The sequence below is a fragment of the Brachycentrus maculatus genome, unplaced genomic scaffold (genome assembly GCF_059751285.1).
Source record: "Brachycentrus maculatus isolate JH-2025_06_01 unplaced genomic scaffold, ASM5975128v1 h1tg000198l, whole genome shotgun sequence".
NCBI lineage: Eukaryota > Metazoa > Arthropoda > Insecta > Trichoptera > Brachycentridae > Brachycentrus > Brachycentrus maculatus.
This window is the reverse complement of record NW_028280949.1, coordinates 318,394-341,167: the sequence shown is the minus strand read 5'-3', so window position 1 is coordinate 341,167 and position 22,774 is coordinate 318,394. Positions and strand designations below refer to the sequence as shown.

The 22,774-nt window shown below is 34.1% G+C and overlaps 2 protein-coding genes across 2 annotated transcripts; both read left to right on the top strand.

The window, feature by feature from the left end:
* The first annotated feature begins 11,291 nt into the window (after nt 1-11,291).
* On the top strand, nt 11,292-15,875 carry LOC148307528 (GATA zinc finger domain-containing protein 1). The gene is made up of 3 exons (XM_088263297.1): nt 11,292-11,795; nt 14,583-14,769; nt 15,641-15,875. The coding sequence occupies exons 1-3, from the start codon at nt 11,418-11,420 to the stop codon at nt 15,808-15,810; spliced, it is 735 nt and encodes a 244-aa protein (XP_088119423.1). The 5' UTR covers nt 11,292-11,417; the 3' UTR covers nt 15,811-15,875.
* Nucleotides 15,876-17,092: 1,217 nt separating this feature from the next.
* On the top strand, nt 17,093-19,735 carry LOC148307527 (U6 snRNA-associated Sm-like protein LSm6). The gene is made up of 3 exons (XM_088263298.1): nt 17,093-17,223; nt 17,303-17,401; nt 19,489-19,735. The coding sequence occupies exons 2-3, from the start codon at nt 17,311-17,313 to the stop codon at nt 19,635-19,637; spliced, it is 240 nt and encodes a 79-aa protein (XP_088119424.1). The 5' UTR covers nt 17,093-17,223; nt 17,303-17,310; the 3' UTR covers nt 19,638-19,735.
* Nucleotides 19,736-22,774: the final 3,039 nt, after the last annotated feature.

Sequence of the window (22,774 nt, the reverse complement as noted above, 5' to 3'; positions counted from 1 at the left end):
AAGGCACAAGCTTTGCTAATGTATACCTAACGCCCAAGTCACTCTATATTTACGTTTGGCTTATGCAACACCGCTTATCATGGACCTACTTAGGCTTCAACTTTATAAGTATTATCACCAATACCTACTCGTGAGCCGATTTACTCTTTATGTTTGAAGTTACTATAATTTCCTGTAATTCATGAGAGAAAATTTGGCGAAAACACTCGCTATCTCGCTAAAGGCATAGGTGAATTTGAAATAGCACCTTATACCACACTTAAACTACCCCAAACCCCTCATAATCAACTAATGTAAGGACCTACGTGGCACTTTTCACCATACAAAAAACGACAGATATGCAATATTTTATCTCGTCCGTATGTAGCAAGCATTTAGCCTTTTTTTACCGAAAAATTTTGAAAATCTCTGATCTTATATACTTTGAAATTCATTAGGAAAATAACAAATAATACTACGTCTATTTTATTTATTAAAATAAATTAGGATTATCTTAAAAAATATCTAGTCTGTTTAGTGTAAATAATTACAATCATATGTTTAATAAGGCTTAGTTTAATTATAACATGTAACATGTGATTTTCATTGATTGATTCAATGGATACTATGATAACAACGGATAATATTCGTTACAAGGTCAAATTTTAACAGAATTTGTGAATACGGATAATAATGCAACTAAATTTCAAGCGTTGTGTATTTTATAATATTACATAAATACTGTATGAATATTCGTTACAAGGTCAAATTTTAACAGAATTTGTGAGTACGAATAATAATGCAACTAAATTTCAAGCGTTGTGTATTTTATAATATTAAATACATACTGTATGAATATTCGTTACAAGGTCAAATTTTAACGGAATTTGTGAATACGGATAATAATGCAACTAAATTTCAAGCGGTGTGTATTTTATAATATTACATAAATACTGTATGAATATTCGTTGCAAGGTCAAATTTTAACAGAATTTGTGAATACGGATAATGATGCAACTAAATTTCAAGCGTTGTGTATTTTATAATATTAAATACATACTGTATGAATATTCGTTACAAGGTCAAATTTTAACAGAATTTTTAAATACGGATAATAATGCAACTAAATTTCAAGCGTTGTGTATTTTATAATATTACATAAATACTGTATGAATATTCGTTACAAGGTCAAATTTTAACAGAATTTTTAAATACGGATAATAATGCAACTAAATTTCAAGCGTTGTGTATTTTATAATATTACATAAATACTGTATGAATATTCGTTACAATGTCAAATTTTAACAGAATTTTTGAATACGGATAATATTGCAACTAATTTTCAAGCGTTGTGTATTTTATAATATTACATAAATACTGTATGAATATTCGTTACAAGGTCACATTTAACAGATTTTGTGAATACTTATAATAATACAACAATTTTTTAAGCGTTGTGTATTTTATAATATTACATAACTACTGTATGAATATTCGTTATAAGGTCAAATTTTTACAGAATTTTTGAATACGGATAATATTGTAACTAATTTTCAAGCGTTGTGTATTTTATAATATTACATAAATACTGTATGAATATTCGTTATAAGGTCAAATTTGATCAGATTTTGTGAATACTTATCATAATACAACATTTTTTTAAGCTTTGTGTATTTTATTACTTAAATACTGTAGGTACCTCTGTAATGTGTAATTTCAATTAATTATTTATTAAATTAAGTATTACCAACTGTAAATAACTTCTAACTTATATTATCTATTCTGTAAATACACAATTATTCATTATTTATTATAATATTATATTAATATGCAAGACGAAACTTTTAAAATTATATAAATAATTATTTGAGTGTAGTGTGATAAAAAAAAATTATAATTATTCTAAATGCTTCAAATATATTGGAAGTTACAATATAATCTTGAAAAATATAGACACGTGATAACAAATGCAATTTCGTAATTTTTTATTCCCTTTCAAACTACTTCCCTTATCCTTAACCCTTTGCCCACCAGGACTTTTGGGGTCACTATGCAATGTTGTTGGATTCCGTGCATATGCTAGTTGTTATTTGGTTTTTCACTGATATCTGAACATGAAAGGAAAATATGAAAGTCTGGGTATTAACGGGGCTTAATTATTTAAGGCCCAGACATCAATTACTTACTTACTTACTTATAACCCTTATCCGCACCCAATGGTGCATAGGGCACCGCATCGAATGACGCACTGTTATCTTGATCATTACTTACATAAAGGCAAGGCGATCACTCTTGCGCTTCAGGAACCAGTCCAGGGTAATATTAAATAAATATTACAGTGTTAAATCACCAATATTTATTTTCACCCCCCCTGGGAATCGAACCCGGGACTTCCAGCACGGTAGCTAAACACGCTGACCATTACACCACGGAGGCGGACAAAAGCCCGCAGTCATCAATAGCTCGCAACTTATTTTTTTTATGTTTAAAACACCGTTGTTGTATTGGAAAAATAAATTTTTCTTTGAAATAAACATATGGTGTTTAAAAGAAAAGAGTAATCAAAACATAACGACTTAAAAAAATATATAAAAAATTATTTATTCAATTTGTATTCTATAAAAAAACTAATTTCAATATGTGCGGAGACACATCAGGCTCATCGTTCAGCCGGTCGCGTAGCAAATCCTATATTTGCGAGTCACTCTAACCTCTATTTTTTTTTTTAAGAATTTGTGAACAATGTTTTGGACGCACTCAAATGAATGTAATTGATATACAATACGATTATTGAAACAGTCGAATAAGGCGCTAAGCAATATCATTTTATATGTATTTGATGTAGGCAAATCAGTTGAGAAACTAAATGTGGAGGTCCTCGCCAAAACGTTACATTTTTCATTACAAATGACAGAAATCAGGAATTCTAGCTTGTAAAATTGTTACGTTTTGGTGCGATTTGATCATTTCATATTGGTTTAACACAGCATTGGTCACGTTTTGTCGCAACTTTAATTAAGAGTTCAATAGAATACAGTAAGCAGAACAGATTTGCATTTATAGGATTTTTTGTGTAATATTAGAAATGTAACATTTTGGTTATCTATCTTAACCTACACAAATACGATCGGTAGGTACTGTTGCAGACTCGCGGCATACATGGGCAGGTGTACCCAGGTGGGATGTAGACCCCATGGCAAAGGGTGACACCTGTTCACTTCCCGGCCAGGGTACACAAAACAGGAGTGTTTGTTGTATGTAATTATCGAATGTGAAATATGATAACTCGAATTAAATCATTTATCAAGATCAATGCAGGGGTGTTATTTATACCTCATACTTAGCCTGTTCAATTAATACTTAGATTTTTTTTGTAATATTTATTAGTTCGTTGCAGTATCTTACTCGTAAAGCGAAACATCTTTTCCCATTGAAATCAATGTAAAATACGATAATGCGTTCCATGCCGAAAGAATACTAATTTTTTTTAAAATATTAACGTTTATTCAAATTAAATTACTTAATTGTTATTAAATTACTTAATTGTTATTAAATTAATTAATTATTTATTGTTAGGGAGTGTAAAAACTTGGAATATTTTCAAACCCTTATTCGCACCCCAATGGTGCATACGGCATTGCATCGTATAAAGGCAAAACATTTTTTTTTCGCATTTCAACACCCTCTAAAAAAATGTTTTGGGGGTGTTCCTTGTATTATGGACCAGGGCTGCTTCTTTCAGTGACTGTGATTATGAACAGCGAGAAGTATCACCCAACTCAACTGGAAAAGATACTACCAGATATACAAAAACGAAGGTCAAATGGTAATGGAATATTTCAGCAGGATTTAACCCCCTGCCACAAATCCAAAAAAATATGAAAATTTTCACACAAACACAATGAACTGTGTTAGACTGGTCAAGAACTTTGGCCAGACATATACCTAATTGAAAATCTATCGGCAATCTGTAAGAATCGGCTCTCCAAAATTGATTGCACTACGGTGAAAAAGCTCATTTTGTCCATAATTCAGATATGGTTTCGAGATGAAAAAATGGCATCCACGTGCCAAAACCTTATATAATAGATGCCAAGAAGAGTAAAATCTTTGATAGAGCCCAAATGAGATCATATTAAAGATTAATTTGTGATATAACTAGTAAACAAAAGATTTGACAAAACTTTTTACGAAAATTTTTACAAAAAAGTTTGTTTCAAATTATCTGTTCGATACTGTACGTTACTTATAAAATATCTCTTGTAACATATCGCTCACTCCTTTCAAGAACGTCATAAATCAAAAAACTTGATTTTTCAGTAGAACGTTCTTAAAGTTTGACAATATAATGCAATGTATTAAAAATAAATATCAAGCCACTTATTGAACTTTTTACTGTGTAACAGATCTTTTTAGGTAAAACTTGAACGTTTTTTATCCATTTGAAAAATATCTAGTATATTTTAAAAAATACATAAACAATACTTATTCTTCAAAATGCAAAAACAACACTTTCTGCCCTGTAGCGGGTAAATATTAAGTTAAAAATATGCCGCTTTTGCTGTAATATAGTACATTTTCTGGGCATTCCGAAAACATGCACAACTGAAAATTGACGATTTTTTATTTATGACGTTCTTGAAAATAGTGAGCGATATAACCTATGGTACATTTATTTATATTTGTATTAATATAATATGTTAAATGAAAGTTTATCGCAAATTTATAGGCATATTAATAATATTATCTAGCGTACACCATAATATGAAATAATTAACTTTTGATAAACGTTATTACGGCAGAAAATAGATTAATTTTAGTATCTAAGAGATGTATTACCTTATCAGTACATTATCTGTATATGAAGTTTATTGAGTTTCTACCGAGTGGAGAGTATTAATCACCTATAATATACATTTTCCAATAGTCAACCACAGCTTCTCAAACATGGGAACAGTTTGGTGCACCGAAAACAGTTATCTTCAAACCCTTTCCGCACCCCAATGGTGTATAGGGCACTGCATCGGATAAACGCAGTGTGAGGCCTGTAAAAGATCAAACATACATTTACTTCGCAAAGTTATACATATATGATAGATGTTCGAATGGTGAAATAAGGAAAGAATGCAAGGCTGAGATAAGCATTATCGATAAAATTAAGAAAGGTATGATAAAATTAAGAAAAACATGGCACAATCAGGTATGCCAAATACTTGAAAGTGGTCAGGTTAGGTAACAATCGGCGGGTATGCATGAGGAGATGCATGAACGTGGAAGAGGCGAAGAATGTTTGCAAAGATTATTAACCCAGAAATTCATAAACTCAATAAAATCAAAAAATAAGAAATTAAATCTCTGCCAAAATTATAACTTAAATTAGTACAATTAAATGAATTTAAAGAAAATATTATAAATACTAAAGTAATAAAAAATCATTATTTGCATTAATCAAAAACAACAGAGTATCATATAAAAAATTATATAAAAATACATCTTCTATCATACTAAAAAACCGATAGATGAGTATTGTATAAAAAAATTCATTAATTTTTTAATATTCAACTGATATTATAATGAGTTTTTATTTTATATTCATCAACAATAGTCTTAGAGATAGAATAAGAAAGCCAGGATCAGGGAAATATGCGAGATGTCGATGATCGAAGATGTCGTTACGTGGGTAAGGCAACGAAGGACACAATGGTATGCGCATGTGAGGAGAATGGAACCATCCAGACTACCCCACATCGCACTGTACGGCCGACCCCATGGTAGACGACTTCCGGGCAGACCACCAAAGAGATGGGTCGATAGCACGGAATCGACATCGCAGGAGGCTAATCCCTCTTAAAAACATGCCACAAGGCCTATACCAAGATGAAGAAGAAGAAGATCAACAAAATTCATCACAAGTTTTTAATACTCATCAATATTATTATTAAAACCCTTATCCGCACCCCAATGGTGCATAGGGCACTGTGTCTTATAAACGCAGTGTTATCATGATCGTTTTACACATGAAGGAAAGGTGATCAGCCCTCCGCTTCAGGTACCAATAAATATTACAGTGAAAAAATTACTTATATTTATTTTACCCCCCTTGGGAATCGAACCCGGGACTTCCAGAACGGTAGCCGAGCGTGCTGACCATTACACTACGGAGGCGGACAAATATTAATCATGATTTTAAAATCTAAATATTTATTTATAAAGTTTTGGAATGTTTGGCAGTCGGCAAGTGTTTTCATACACTCTATCAGCTTATCAAAAGTAATGTTCAACACCTGTAGGAATACAGTCAATAACGCACTACACATTACACATTAATAAAGTTGTTATTGACAATTTACCGACTTTTATAGAAAAGTCGGTAAATTATATGGATAATGTACTTTTGGAGGTACTTTACTGAGGCACCTGCCCTTCAAATCATTGTCGTAATTAAAATATTGTCGGGTAATATATCCAAAATTAAACACGGTTATTGGATTGAATTCTACTTTTATTAACATTAACATAAATAAAAAATTGTCAATTTTCAGTTGTGCATGTTTTCAAAATGCCCAGAAAATATACTATATACCAGCAAAAGTGGCATATTTTTAACTTAACATTTACCCGCTACAGGACAGAAAATGTTGTTTTTGCATTTTGAAGAAAACGTATTGTTTAATTATTTTTTTAAACATATTTAATATTTTTCAAATGGAGAAAAAACCTTCAAGTTTTACCTAAAAAGATCTGTTGCACAGTAAAAAGTTCAATAAGTGGCTTGATATTTATTTTTAATACATTGTGTTATATTTTTAAACTTTAAAAACGTTCTCCTGAAAAATCAAGTTTTTTGATTTATGACTTTCTTGAAAGGAGTGAGCGATATGTTTATGATGATATGTGACGCGTTTCGTCTTATTAAGACATTATAAACACAAACACGGAGTGTTTGATAATGTCTTAATAAGACGAAATGCGTCACATATTATCATATTTCGCTCACTCCTTTCAACAACGCCATATATCAAAAACCGTCAATTTTCAGTTGTGTTTTTCGGAATGCCCAGAAAATGTACTATATCTCAGCAAAAGCGGCATATTTTTAACTTAATATTTACCCGCTACAGGGCAGAAAGTATTGTTTTTGCATTTTGAAGAAAATAAATTGTTTAATTATTTTTTTAAATATAGGGGACGGTGAGGCGTGCTGTGACGGGGGCAGGTTGTGACAACCCATTTTAAATTTGCGCTACATGTGTAACCTAATAGTTTGACTTTTAAGTAATTAAAAAAATTTTTTGGTCAAATAATCACTATGGATTTTAGGCAACCAATTTTCATGTCTACATTTTAATTCCATAACGAAGAAATATTACATCTTCAATATTGAAAATTCACTTCTATTTGCCAAGTACTTGAATTTCTTTTTTTATTTCGTGTATAATATTCTCCCGTCGAGTGTAGCGGAGTCCTTACTATCCCTCAAGCTTTAAAATAAATTGGGGTGACTTTGAGTGGGCGAGTTTAGCAAATTGAGCATTATCCCCCCTGCATTAGGGGCGTTAGTTGAATATCAAATAATCCTTCACATTCGTTCTGCGTTCAATTTTAAGTATTGAAAGCGGTGACCAAAAATAAAAATAAAAACATTTACCTTTTTTTTACAATCGACACGTCCCTCACTCCTTTCAACAACGTCATGTATCAAAAAACTTGATTTTCAGGAGATTGTTTTTAAAGTTTAAGAATATAATGAAATGTATTAAAAATAAATATTATTGAACTTTTTACTGTGCAACAGATCTTTTAAGGTAAAACCTGAAGGTTTTTTCTCCATTTGTAAAATATTTAGTATATTTAAAAAAAATAAAAACAATACCTATTCTTCAAAATGCAAAAACAACAGTTTCTGCCCTGTAGCGGGTAAATACACACACATTTTGAAAAAGAAAATTGACGATTTTTTATATATGACGTTTTTGAAAGGAGTGAGCAACATGTCGAAATGTTATCCATCAGCGAATGTGTGGCAAAAATATGTATCATAAATGTTCGAATGGTGAAATAAGGAAAAAATTCAAGGCTGAGATGAGCATTATCGATAAAATTAAGAAAGGTGTGTTGAGATGGTTTGGACATGTGGAACGTATGAGTGAGGAAAGAACAGTAAAATAAATTTATGAGGCGAATTTAGTTGGAATAAGAAGCAGAGGAAGATCGAGAAAAGCTGAGCGCGATTACGATTATATAATTCGTAAGTTTAAACAATATACCATGACTGTAAATCCCTCTCCAAGCACGAGAGCTAAGTCTCTTTTTTGGAGGATAACAGCGTAACTACTGTAATATAAGATATACTAAATGTAGAAATGTCTAGAAAATGAATCAAATTATATAAAAAAATTGTAACAACAGTAAATTAATATTTTAAAAAATAGATTTTCATAAGTCATCAAACACCATTTATTTATTCCAGCAATAATATCTACAACTGTATATTATATAAATGTGTGTGTGTGTGTTTGTGTGTGTGAATGTAATCTATTTTGACCAACTAATATCTTTAAAAATGTAAATATAAAACTCTACAGTAAAGGTACAATTTAAAAGATTATTTTTATCGCCGAAATGTGGTCACCCTTAAATTAGTAATCCCTTTCGCCAACACGGAACAACAAAGCAGAAACAATGGACCTCTAGAGATTCCAATATCCCATAGTCACCCCACTTTACACATATATTCGACTATTAAAAACACATATAGACGTAATTTATATCCATTATCCATATATGTGTACAATCGTGTATAAATGTATATGTCGAAATAATCGTCGGTACGTATGAGGAGATGCATCAATGTGGAAGAGGCGAATCATGTTTTCAAAGACAGTGTGATATGGCTTTCTATTCTCTCTGCCTACCCCTGTGGAGAAGCGGCGTGATAATTAGTTCCTTTCTTATAAATGTGTATGTGTCTAGTCGTTAGTACATTTTTTTTAACCCTTATCCGCACCCCAATGGTACATAGAGTACTGCATCATATAAACGCAGTGTTATCTTGATCGTTAACACACGAAGGAAAGGTTTCAGCCCTCCGCTTCAGGTACCAGTCCAGGGTAATATTGAATAAATATTAAAGTGAAAAAATCACTTATATTTATTAGACCCCCCTTTGGGAATCGAACCCGGGACCTCCAGAACGGTAGCCAAGCGCGCTGACCATTACACTACGGAAGCGGACAAATTAGTACATTAATAAAGAATAAATATGTAAGACGACTTTTAATTGATTTAAATTAAAATCGTAAATTTTCAGCTGTGCGTGTTTTCGGAATGCTCAGAAAATGTACTATATCCCAGCAAAAGCGCCATATTTTTAACTAAATATTTACCCGCTACAGGGCAGAAAGTGTTGTTTTTGCATTTTGAAGAAAAGGTATTGTTTAATTATTTTTTTAAATATACAAATTATTTTACAAATTTAGAAAAAACAAACAGGTTTTACCTAAAAAGATCTGTTGCTAAAAAAAAAGTAAAAAGTTCAACAAGTGGCTTGATATTTATTTTTAATACATTTTATAGTATTTTTAAACTTTAAAAATGATCTCCTGAAAAATCAAGTTTTTTTATTTATGACGTTGTTGAAAGGAGTAAGTGATATCACTCACATACATAAACAATAAATAATAAGTGTAAGTCCCTCTCCAAACACAAAAGCTTAGTCTCTTTATTAGAGAAAACAGCGCAATTAATTTTAAGACTGTAAAGTAGAACTGTATAGAAAATTAATTTAAATTTAAAAAAAAACTCTTGGTACTATATTAAATTAAATTAAATTAATTAGATAAAAACTGAATTCGGTGTACAATTCATTGTTTTCCCTGCATTCCTTCTATATTCTTCGTGAAATTAAGGTTTATCCCGTGATTCTTAGATCTAGGATCACGGATTAACTGGCTAGTCCAAGTTTAAAGTATAAATATAATATTTGCCGGTAAACTGACTTGGAGCAGACCGTAACGTTCCGTAAACTCAGGATAAGCTAAACGGCTTCCCCCATTGTTCTTCATAATATCTGAGAAATTCTCCGTAATAGCTCAAATTAAAAGTTGAAACACAGTGAAGGTATCATGTTTAAAGTATGTACAGTATTTTGAGTAGTCCAAATACAATATTATTAAACCATATCCGCTCCCTAGGTAGACCATTTGGAGTCCACAAACTTTCTCCAGGCTTTTTTGTCGGCTGCCAGCTCCCTTGCATCCTTCCAAGTCAGATTCGCGTTCCGAAGTTCTGACGAGAACTGCCGACGAATTGTCAGCAGTGGTCGTCCTGGGCGGCGCGAACCTGATGCCTTGTAAAAGAGGCAAGAGGAGTACATGGCCAAGCCAACTGAATCGCCTTTTCTTGACGACAGTTGTGACCAAGATTTGCTGCGTCCTACGCCTTATCTCTTCATTTCTCACAAAGTCAAACCACCGCACGCCTAAAATTCTCCGCAGACACCTACTCTCAAAGCTTAGTACACGGCTGCTCTGGGCCCTTGTAAGGTGCCATGTTTCACAGCCGTATAAGAGAACAGGAGCAATGCAACCAAATACAATACTTGTTCACAAATCTGGATTATCTCGAATTATAAGTTATTATTTACATGATGTATTTTTTTGACATCTCAAAATAGATGAAGAAGAATATGAAGTCTAGGCATTTACAGGACTTGGACACTTTCAAAATGTTGTTAATAAAATAACCAGTCAAATTATAAGCTATATACAAAAAAATTGAATCATGTTTTCAGGTGTGATATGTGAATTTATTGCAAGATTCAGACCTTGTTTACAAATAGAACGAGTCTTTGCTAAATAAAAGCTTTTCTTATCTCAACATAGATGGCTGTTGTGAACTCGCACATACTGTGTTACGAGTTTGATAAATATACCTAGAAGTTTAAAAAAATGAGTAGTGTAGTTGTCAATCATGCAGAATTGGTGAATGTTACATGAGTGAAAAGTATCACTTAACCAAGCCTATGACGGTCATAAGCTCTGTAAATGCCCAGACTTCCTTCTAAAAACTAAGGCTAAGAGTTAAAAAGTATTTATTATTGAGGTTTTCGATTAAAATATGCAGTTAGCATCGGACTTGACCAGTATATCCGAAATTAGAGCTAACAGCGTATACTCAAGAATTGAACCTTTTACGAGTTTACACATTTTAGTGTTGCTACTTACCAATAGAGTACAATAACTATTAGTATTGCTACTCGCCAATAGAGCGCAAAATGGTAGAGTAGACCGCTTCATTATCGCTGCCATTTTGACAGTTGATTGTTTGGCTTTTGTCATTTTTGCGAGGTTATCCGCTCTTGTTTACAAGCGACGCGTAGGCTCGGAAGGGTGACTTTATAAATTAGTATTGTCACATTTCGGCTTAGTAACTGTGCGATGACCAAAACGAAGCCCGTTTGCGTGCAGTGCAACGCGACAGAATCTCTCCTCTGGCGTCCCGTCGAAAATGGCGAAATTTGCAACGACTGCTTCACGAACGACGACACGAGAAAGGACATCAAAACCGAGTCCGATGAGGCCAATTCGGGAGAAACTAAGCAGGAGCCTTCGGAGGCTACTCCCAGTGCTACAGGGAGCGGCAAGATAACCCGGAAAAGTACGAGATCGACAAGATACAAATTGAAAACTCCCGGTTCTAACGTAAAACCGGGCCCCCCGAAAGGCCGCGGAAGACGTTCTTTGTTTAAAAGGGCCCCTCTCAAAGCTCCATCTGCAACCGCGACAGTTGTCACTAGCGATTCTGTGTATTTCAAGGTATATAAAACATATTACATACTTTTTTTGCCCATTATTGTACAATTTTCTTATTAGCATTTCATTATTACCATAGTACACGTATTAATTGTAACTGCAGACAGTTGGTAGAATTCCATATTGAATTGTTGGGTAAAATATCCAAAATAAAACACGGTTTTTTGGATTGAATTCTACATTTATTTATGCATATGTTAATACGTGACGCGTTTGGTCTTCTTAGGACATTATCAAACATCCATATATATAGTGTTTGATAATGTACTAAGAAGACCTAACGCGTCACGTATTAACATATACATGAATAAATGTAGAATTCAATCCAAAAAACTGTGTTTTATTTTGGATATATTACCCAACATATCAAACATTCAAATTATTTTCCGTTTTAGTTATCTCATATTTCATACATTACATTGACCCTTTATCTAAGGAATATATTCCTTGCATTAAATATTGTAAATCCTATTGTTTGACATTAGGAGGAATTTTTATTTTGCGCTATCAATATTTTTTTGACATATTTGTTAACAGAGTGCAGCTGTAACAGACAGTTATTAGTTAACTATATTCATCATGTGTCATGTCAGGCCCCCTGACATCGACTATCACTTGAGAGTAATTGTCCTTGTCTCGGGCAGCTCTAGACAGCGCCTCGACGATCCTGATCCCCGTCCAATCTCGTATATTCCGGAGCCAGGAGATCTGTCTTACCCACACCTCATCGACCCTTTATTTATGGTCTACACCAGTGTTGCCATATGCCAAACCAAAAAATCTTAATAGATTTATATTATCCACTGACACTTTGTGATGAAATTGCATTTTTAATTTATTATTAGATTAAAACCAATATTTTTAGCTTTTCCACTTTTTTATTTGACCAGCGACCGGGTTTCGTCGTTACCGACATCATCAGACTGGTGAGAGGCTATACAAATTGTTATGTTATATATAAAACAAGGCAGGAGTTGATAACCATGATTTGATATAAAACATATAAGTTGTACAAGTTGCCAAACACCCTTTCCATTACTGGTTTTATTATTTTTTCTACCTCTTACCCACTCTCCATTTTTTCCCTTAAAAACAGTAATATCCTTCACTGTAAACTCTTTAACTTGTGTTATCTGTATCCCGTCAAATATTTTCTATTTCTAAATCCAAAAATTTGAAGCGCCGGACTAATCACCTTGCCTTTATATAAAAAAAATCATGATTCACAAGGACAATTTCCAGCATCTAAACAAGCGACTCAAGTCGAGAACCCTATCTGGACAATTGACAATCAATTTAAGGATGCTGGACTCCATTGGAAGTCCATATGGGAGAAGCACGGAGAGAAAAACCATGAATTGGTTAATCTTCCACAACAGGAGGTCCCAGGGTTCAATATCCCAAAGAGACTGTGGAACTAACTAGGATTGAGACCTCGCAAGAACTGTGCAACTTCCTGCTCCACAGATGGGTGCTGACGTCATCTCTAGTATAGGACTGTGGGAGTCCGGCACATACTAGAGGGGTGCCCTACCAGAAGCCTTATAGACCTTCACGTAGCTACGCCAGGAGCGGTCAAATGAAGTGTCATATAGAGTGGATCTGTGCTTGTAACGCGGCCCAATGGCTTAGAGAACTCTATACTTCCTCGGCCCTCTGACCTCCACTGCTACATATTGGCCTCTTCCCCTTCTTTCCATTTCCTCTGGTCGGTTGCTGCTTGCAGCCAGTTTTTACCCCCCACAGCGACTATGTCATGGTACCATCGCTTTTGGGTCTTCCGACACCTCTTTTGTTCTCCCAAGGTTTCCATCGTAAAATCTTGGGGTCCATCTTGTGGGGTCCTGTCTTGCAATATGTCCTGCCCATTGCCATTTGAGTTTTGCCACGAGATCCATGATATCCTCTACTTTAGTTCTTTTCCTGGTATCTTTGTCCGCCTCCGTAGTGTAATGGTCAGCACGCTCGGCTACCGTTCTGGAGGTCTCGGGTTCGATTCCCAGGGGGGGTCAAATGAATTTAAGTGATTTTTTCACTCTAGTATTTATTTAATATTACTCTGGACTGGTACCTAAAGCGGAGGGCTGATCACCTTTGCTTCATGTGTTAATGATTAAGATAACACTCCGTTTATATAATGCAGTGCCCTATGCACCATTAGGATGTGGATAAGGGTTTGAATGAATTGAATGAATTATCCATCAGACTTAAACCAAGCATAAATCTTTCCATGGATCGCTGTGAGCACTTGAGTTTCTCTGCATTTCTCTTTGTCAGAGCCATAGTCTCTAGTGCATATGTGTTCACTGGCAGTATGCAGGATTCATACACTTATCTTTTAAGTCAGGTCGGAATCTCCTTATTTTACAGAATTTGTTTGAGTATGCCAAAAGCCGCCCTATACTTCCCACCGAATGCAATACTCAAAGAAGAAGAATCATGAATCAATCCTATTGAAGAAGATCGAATCTTTATTGATATGGATATTGATATATTGATATGTATATTTGACCGCCTCCGTAGCGTAATGGTCAGCATACTCGGCTACCATTCTGGAGGTCCCGGGTTCGATTCCCAGAGGGGGTTAAATAAATTTAATTGATTTTTTCAATGTAATATTTATTCAACATTACCCTGGACTGGTACAAGAAGCGGAGGGCTGATCACCTTTCCTTCTTGTGTTAATGATGAAGATAACACTCCGTTTATATAATGCAGTGCCCTATGCACCATTAGAGTGTGGATAAGGGTTTGAAGAAGATATTGATTTATATTTTGTGTATTTTCCAGGGTTCGTACATGCAAGTGGGAGATATAGTGTCCATGATTGACGAGGAAGGAGACATATACTACGCCCAGATCCGCGGCTTCATGACGGACCAGTACTGTGAGAAGAGCGCCGTCATTACTTGGCTACTCCCCACCAAGGCGAGCCCCCCTCCCAGCCAATGCTTTGACCCCGCAACTTACATCATAGGTAAACTGTATATTTCAGCACATTAACACATTATTAGCACGATCGGGTATTTATTTTAACTGCAGACAGTTGGTAGAATTCCAAATTGAATTGTTGGGTAATATATCCAAAATGAAACAAGGGTTGTTGGATTGAATTCTACATTTATTTATGTATATGTTAATACGTGACGCGTTTCGTCTTCTTAGGACATTATGAAACACTGACCAAAAATATTTACAAAATGTCCTTATATACTAACAATAATTGCTATTACAACCAAAAACCCACTAGTCTGCTTTTCGCTGCCAACCGTAAATGACCAAACACCGATTAGTCAGTTTTTCTACCCTACGTACTGGAAATAATTCTCTAGTAAAATGCATGTAATAGAGGCATAATGTTTGTAAAGACAGAGTGGTGTGACATTCTATTCATTCTCTCTGCCCTTCCCTTTGTGGAATCGGCGTGATGGTTAGTTTTCTTCTTCTTTTTCCATGTTCGCTCCCTAAGTAGAGCATATGGCCAACACGAGACGTCTCCAAGTCACTCTGTCACGCGCCATCTCCTTGTCTTCCTCCCAGGTCAGTTCGGCGTCTCGAAGTTCCGCTGAGTATAGTCGGTGAATGTTCGTCAGTGGTGCCAGAATCCTCGGTGTTGGAAGAAGAGACATGAGGGGTTGATGCTCTCAGGTGGCATTCTAAGGACATGTCCCAACCATGTCCATCTTCTCCTCTTCAGGACTTCCAATATGAGGGGCTGTTGGGTTCTTCTCCTCACATCCTCATTCCTGATGAAGTCATACCAATTTACTCCCAGTATTCGCTTCAGGCACCTATTTTAGTTAGTTACTATGGTTAGTTATTACTTTAAATGTTTTTATCGATTCCAGGGCCTGAAGAGGATCTTCCGAGAAAGCTGGAGTACATGGAATTTGTGATGCACGCTCCTTCAGACTATTACAAAAGCAGTACCAGTCCATACCCACCCGTAGAGTCGGAGTTGGTCTCAAAAAACTATAGTGGCTTTATATGGACGTCTATGGATCCCAAAGAAAGATAGTCTAACTGAATTTTATAAACTTTTTCAAATGTATAAATAAAGCGATTTTGTGAATAAGAATTTTACATCTGTGTTTTAATTTTGGAAACGTCATCATGCCTCGCGGAATCGCAGTGATAAAATTGACCATAAAAGAAGAATTACAAAATTAACAACAAAAAATTGGTATTAAATATTGTCAATTTAAAGGTGTATAATAACTTGATATGAAACGTGTATCGTTCTTCCCTTTTATTTATGAAAGAAAGTTTTCTGTCTCAAATGCCAAGTCGTAAGCCCTGAGATGCTCATACTTACATCTTTCATATTATAGGTTATAAGGGAAGAATTATACATATTTCATATCAAATTGAAACCTTTAAATTGACATCTCATCCTTGAGGTGAATAATTTAATGTCCGATATAATAAATAATGTTTATATTGTTAAATATTGTTATCTGAATGCAGAACTGTTCAAACTTCTTATAAGCAAATTTTACAGGGGAGACAATTAAACTTTCCAATGTGAGGTCTCTCAAACTTTTAGTATTCTTTTGAATATTAAGATTCATAATATTTCTAAAGTTTAAGAACTTTCTGCATTACAAAGTCATTATTATAAAGAACACAATACATGAATAAAAGCTGGATTGACTTGTGTGCAACTTAGGATAGTTCTATTGTATTCAACTTAGGACTGCGTTCATATGACAATATGAAGGTAAGGTGATCAGTTCTGTACTTCAGGTACCAGTCCAGGGTGATATTAACCTGTCCAGGAGTGTGGCCGTAGATTGTTTAAACAAAACTTTCCTCAAAGAAAAATGGGCATACATAAATGACCAAGTTTAGATATTTTTGTCTTAAATGGCACATGTACTGCCATCTGTGTTTGTATTTGAACACTAAACCTACACTTTATTATTTATTTTTCTCTTTTACCCATGACATTTTGAAAACAAAGTTTGTGTTATGTCCTCGTAATGACGCTGTCAAAGAAAAACCATGAATTAAAACATTGATAATTTTAACGTAAAACATGTTTACTGGTGTAAATATTTTTTTTATTCAAGAAAAAAAAATACATGACAAATATCACATGTTCAATAAAAATATTAAGAAGAGTCTAAATCTAACATTATTCGAGAGTTTATTTATTGGAAGGGCAAAATAGGGAAAACGAGAATAACAGTAATGGTTAGAGAAATCGGGTTGGCATATACGTACTCTTTTCTGAGTAGGTAGGTACTGCGTAGTTTTTTTAGATAGTCATATTTACAATTATATTGTCTATGAAAGCTGTCAAATCTTGTCTATAGAACATTTTGAAATATCGTTCGGGTTTCGAAACTTTGCGGCTTTTAATTTTTTTATCGTTTATCTGATAAATTTATCGCATTTTTAATATCTTTTGCATTTCCGTCGTATAAAGGTTCTAATTCTTGTGATTATATTTGAAATATAAATGTTCTTGTGGTGATATTTGTCAAATTAAATTTACCTTTTTTTAGGTTATAAAATGAGTCGGAAGGAAGCTCTGTCCACTTTTATCCAACAAATCCACGGAAGGCCTGTTGTTGTCAAACTAAACAGCGGAGTAGATTACAGAGGTAATATTTTACTTAATTATTCAATGATATGACACCAAAACTATATGAACAAAAAATACAAGGATTTTGAAGGTTCAGTGATTTTTGTTGTTATTTTGAAAAAAAGTGAATAATTCGCTGGATTAATCTGTTCCATGTGTCTGAGGGGTATTCTGAAGCGGGATTCTTCTACATCTTTAACTAGAGCATTCTTGCTTATTTATTATTTTTTTGTTAATTTATATGCTTTTAATTTTAGTTTACTATAAATAAATTAATTTAATTCAATCGAAAAATCAAGTACTATTTTGGCGAATGGAATTCTCATACCGCGTTCTATGTCGGGTAAACACAATCCTACGGTGTAATAATGAAATTTTACTGTATTTGTATTTTTAACACATCGTTGTTGGGTGGTTTTTTCATAATTTCTTCTTCTAACCCTTACCCGCACCCAATGATGCATAGGGCACTGCATCGTATTGGTGCAATGTTATCTTGATCATTAATCATATGAAGGCAAGGTGATCACTCCTGCGCTTCAGGGACCGGTCCAGAGTAATATTAAATAAATATTAGAGTGTAAAATCACTAATATTTATTCTCACCCCCCCCCTGGGAATCGAACCTGGGACTGGCAGCACGGTAGCTAAACACGCTGACCATTACACCATGGAGGCGGACAAATCATACCCTACCTTAATTGTGCCCAGACGTCTGCCGCTCGACCCTCAGTATACTAGTTACAAGTAACCGCAAACCTATTCTCAAATTCCCAACTATACATTGTTTTTTTGGCATCTCTCGCGCTTTACCAAAAGTAAGCAAATAGAACGCTTAAGTATTTCCCGCTGTCTACCAACAGTATGCAAAAGATGCTTTTAAGCGTTTCTCTCAAACAATGTGTAAAGTATATTTTAATAGAATTAACTAACTGTCCATCAAACCTCCTCCCTTAAATTTTCCCTCTACCTCTTTTCCTAAACTCCCTTTTGCCTTCGCCTTCCTTATTATCATCAATTTGTAATTTATGTTTTTTTTAAATACTCAAGTACTTTCTATTTTATATCTATTTTAGTAAGTATTTTTTCACTCTAATATTTATTCAATATTACCCTGGACTGGTACCTGAAGCGGAGGGCTGATCACCTTACCTTCATGAGTTAACGATCAAGATAACACTGTTTTTATATGATGCAGTGCCCTATGCACCATTGGGGTGCGGATAAGGGTTTGAATGAATGACTATCTACCCTCTGATTGCAAACAGCTGTATATGGCATCAAACGTTTTGACCATTATCACTAGTCTGTTTTTGGTTGGCTGGGAGATATAGCTTTTTTGTAATAGTCCCGCCAATTTACTTATTTCTTTTCTGTACATGTAGTTTAAATGAATAAATAATACCATAAACTTTTTTTTACAAAAATGTTAATAATATTAGTATATAACCACTCACCGAGATTTTTTTAAACGTTTGAGTACTTTGAGAAACTTGAAATAAAAATCTTAGATCAAGCAAAACTTAACGTACCTTACATAAAAATTCCTCTTTCAAAAATAATGAATTTTAAAGGTACAACATTTTGAGTGTGTCCAAATACTTGTTCACAAAATCTGGATTATCTCCAATTACAGGAGTTATTTTCATATTATTTTTTGATATCTCATCAAAGATGAAGAAGAATATGGAAGTCTGGGCATTTACGGGGCTTACGACCGTCATAGGCTGGTTTAAGTGATCACTTTACACACGTGTAACATTCACCAATTCTACCCATTATTGACAACCACACTACTCAAATTCTTGGAAGTTCTACACTTAGTTTTTACCACAGACATGCGTTACGAGCCGAGGTTAAACATGCAATAAGGTAAAAGGTATTAATAAACCAGCTTATATACTCGTAGGATGAAAGGAGTGGGGGCGGTTTGAATTGGATATTGAGGAATCTAGATTCTAGAAACCTGTAGTCATAAAAATCTGGGTGAGTGGTTATATACTAATATTATTAACATTTTTGTAAAAAAATAAATAAGTAAAAATGACTAACCATAATGTAAATGATTTAAATATTAATAATATTGAGAATAATACCATTTTCCAGGTGTACTTGTATGCCTTGATGGCTACATGAATATAGCCCTGGAGCAAACGGAAGAATACTTAAATGGCCAACTCAAAAACAAGTATGGTGACGCTTTTATCAGAGGAAACAATGTCCTGTACATCAGTACTCAAAAAAGAAGAATCTAGTTATGTAAATAGTATATTATTTATAAAATAAACATTATTTATGCTCTATAATATTATTTGTACCGGATTACTTTTAATAAACACTAAAAACCTTCGAATCCTTTCTTATTTACTTGCTTTTGTTATTTTAATTTATGATGTTTGAATGGTGAAATAAGGAAAGAGAGCAACGTTGAGATGTGCATTATTGATAGAATTAACCGGATCAACGCGGGTCGCATAACCGTATGTGTTTTCATAAAACATGCCCCATAATCGGCTGACATAACCGTATGTGTTTTTACATTGTTCCAAGTTTCGAACCTCAGTTCAACTTGGAGGGATTTTTTCATGGTGTGGAACTTTGGATAAAATAATACGTCAATCCTTGGTCTCATGACATCTGTTGAAATATCTGACTAATAATTTGTAACATCAGGATAAATAAAAGAACAGATCCCTGATTTTTCTTGCGGTCGGTAATTAGTCCGCGCCATAATCATGCCCTATATTTGTCTCACTCTCGACGCTACGCATCAGCAGTGGGTAAGAGTGACACACGATGCGTGCTCTGATTTATTTATGTTACGATCTTATTTGTTTATATTACGATATATTTCAAGAATAATGTGACACAAGTGTATTATAGAGTACCAAAAAGGCACAATGAATCCCATTGAACGTTTTTTTGTTTAGGAAAATAAATCGTTTCTTAACTAAGTACATGATAAAAGTAATCACTTTAAAAACGGTGAAATACCGCTGCGTACGGGTGTCTCTCAGGAACAAAGTTGACGCGGTTAAAAGATTAAGAAAGTGTGTTGAGATGGTTTGGACATGTGGACCGAATGAGTAAAGAAAAATGATAGGTGAATGTAGTTGGACATAGGAGCGGAGGATGACCGAGGAAAAATTGACATGAATAAGTATTTCAAACACTTGTAATGGTCAAGTCAGGAGTTGGAATAATTTAAAAATCATAAATGGGAGGCTCGACAAAATTCTATTTCATATATACAGCAAGGCAGGGGTTAAAAACCATGATTTTATATTATTTTTCTGACAATATGAATCTAAATTTGACAAATTTGATCAGTGTATTATTATTAGAATTATCATTTTAATACACTATTTAAATTCATCAAATTAAAATTCATTTTGCGAGAAAACTTGTATAAAATAATGATTTTCAATCCCTGCATTATTGTTTATATAACTTTGTTATGTATACAACATTGCTTTGTATATTATAATGATAATAACATATAAGTTATACCTCCCACCAGTCTGATGATGTCGGTAACGACAAAACCCGGTCACTGATCAAATTTAAAAAAAGTAGAAATAACTAGGTGTTATTTTAATGTGTCGGGTTGTGGTCTCGTGGTTAGTGTTGCGAAGTCAAAGTTTCTCAGTTTCACTCACTCTACCACAATTTGATACCTATTTCTAATAATGAGCCGCCTAGGCTCACAGAAATAGTATAAAATTGAAACATTTGTGTAAATAATAAAAACACAATTTTTTCTTTTTAGAAAATATTCAATACTTGTTTTTAATTAATTATTTTTACCATGGAAAACAATATGAACATTTATCAGAATAATGAATGGTAGTTTAATGGGAAGAATGGTGTTCCTACAGTTATATAAATGAAGTTTCCATCTAATTTAATGACAATAGAAGTAACACGCTTGTTCAAGGGGTAATTAGAAATCTCCGTGAACAATGTAATTGATTATTTACTTTCATTTTCATCTACCTGCAGATTTAATCTAACAATAATTTTAATAACTAAAATCCACTTGAATGAAAAACCTTGGTAGTGTAATGGTTAGCATGTTTGCTACCATGCTAGAAGACCCGAGTTTGAATCCCGGGGGAGGGTCAAAATAAATTCACACTAATTTTTATTTCTGCTGGTCCAGTCTGCCGGCCAGTTATGGTCCGCCTCCGTGGTGTAATAGCTAGCGTGTTTATCTACCGTCCCGGAGGTCCGGGGTTTGATTCCCAGGGGGGGTCAAATAAATAAAAAATTACACTAATGTTTATTCAATATTATCCTGGACTGGTACCTTGAGCGGACGGCTGATCACCTTTCTTTCATGAGACGATCTAGAAAACACTGCGTTTATATGATGCAGTACCCTATGCACCATTAGAGTGCGGATGGTTTGATGAAGATAGAGAAGAATTATTATTTAATATTACCCTGGACTGGTACCTGAATCACAGGGTTGATCACCTTACCTTCGTGTTGGTAAAGATCCAGATATCATTGCATCAGTATGATGCAGTACCCTATGCATCATATTATACAGATAGGTTATAAGGTTAAGAAGGTAGGAAAGGAGAATGTGTAATAGCTAGGACTCTTGACACATTGTTGTCGGGCGATTTTCATCAACCCCGACCCTAATGATACCCTCAGTATACTAATCACAAGTAACCGCAACACCCAATTCCCATCTGTACAGTATTTTTTGGCATCTCTTGTGTTCTACCAAAAGTAAGCAAATAGATCACTTATAAGTCTCTCCTGCTGTCTACCAACAGTATGTAAAGACACTTTTAAGCGTTACCGCAAACAATGTATTAACACATTTTGGAGGGGTATTTTTTACACCTGCGAACCACTGGCAACGGGATTTCATAATTATGTACATATCGTGGTCGTACAGGAGAAAGTGACCAACTGACAAAACGTTAAATATTCAGGAGGGCCATTTAAGTCACTTTTACTTGGCAAGAAAATAAACATCAATGCAGTTAGTCATTTTTTATACTTCTAATTTATTATACTTCCATGTTTAAAATCCTTTGGGATTTTTTTCTGGGAAATATAAAGCTAGTAAGATATCAAATAGTCAATGATCACGTTATCCTGTATAACTACGATATATGTAGTTAAAACCTTAATAAGAACATTGGTACATCATATTCATACAAAAACATTGGATACTTCCCTCTTTTCTGCCTTTGAAATGAGGCCTGTGCAGAAGGTAAATATGCCCTTCCCGTCCTTAAGCATCAATCGATCGAACGGGTAGAAATACCTTTCCAGTCCTAAGTGTATAAAGGTTACATACTTATACTGGTTTGTGTTAATTGAACACTGTTAATATATACGAATCCCTATGAAATTAAAAACCGTGTCA

Coding starts and splice junctions, on each gene's coding strand:
- LOC148307528 (XM_088263297.1), top strand. CDS start 11,418: ATGACCAAAACGAAGCCCGTTTGCGTGCAGTGCAACGCGACAGAATCT. Junction 11,796..14,582: donor GCGATTCTGTGTATTTCAAG/GTATATAAAACA, acceptor TGTATTTTCCAG/GGTTCGTACATGCAAGTGGG. Junction 14,770..15,640: donor CCCCGCAACTTACATCATAG/GTAAACTGTATA, acceptor TATCGATTCCAG/GGCCTGAAGAGGATCTTCCG.
- LOC148307527 (XM_088263298.1), top strand. CDS start 17,311: ATGAGTCGGAAGGAAGCTCTGTCCACTTTTATCCAACAAATCCACGGA. Junction 17,402..19,488: donor CAGCGGAGTAGATTACAGAG/GTAATATTTTAC, acceptor ACCATTTTCCAG/GTGTACTTGTATGCCTTGAT.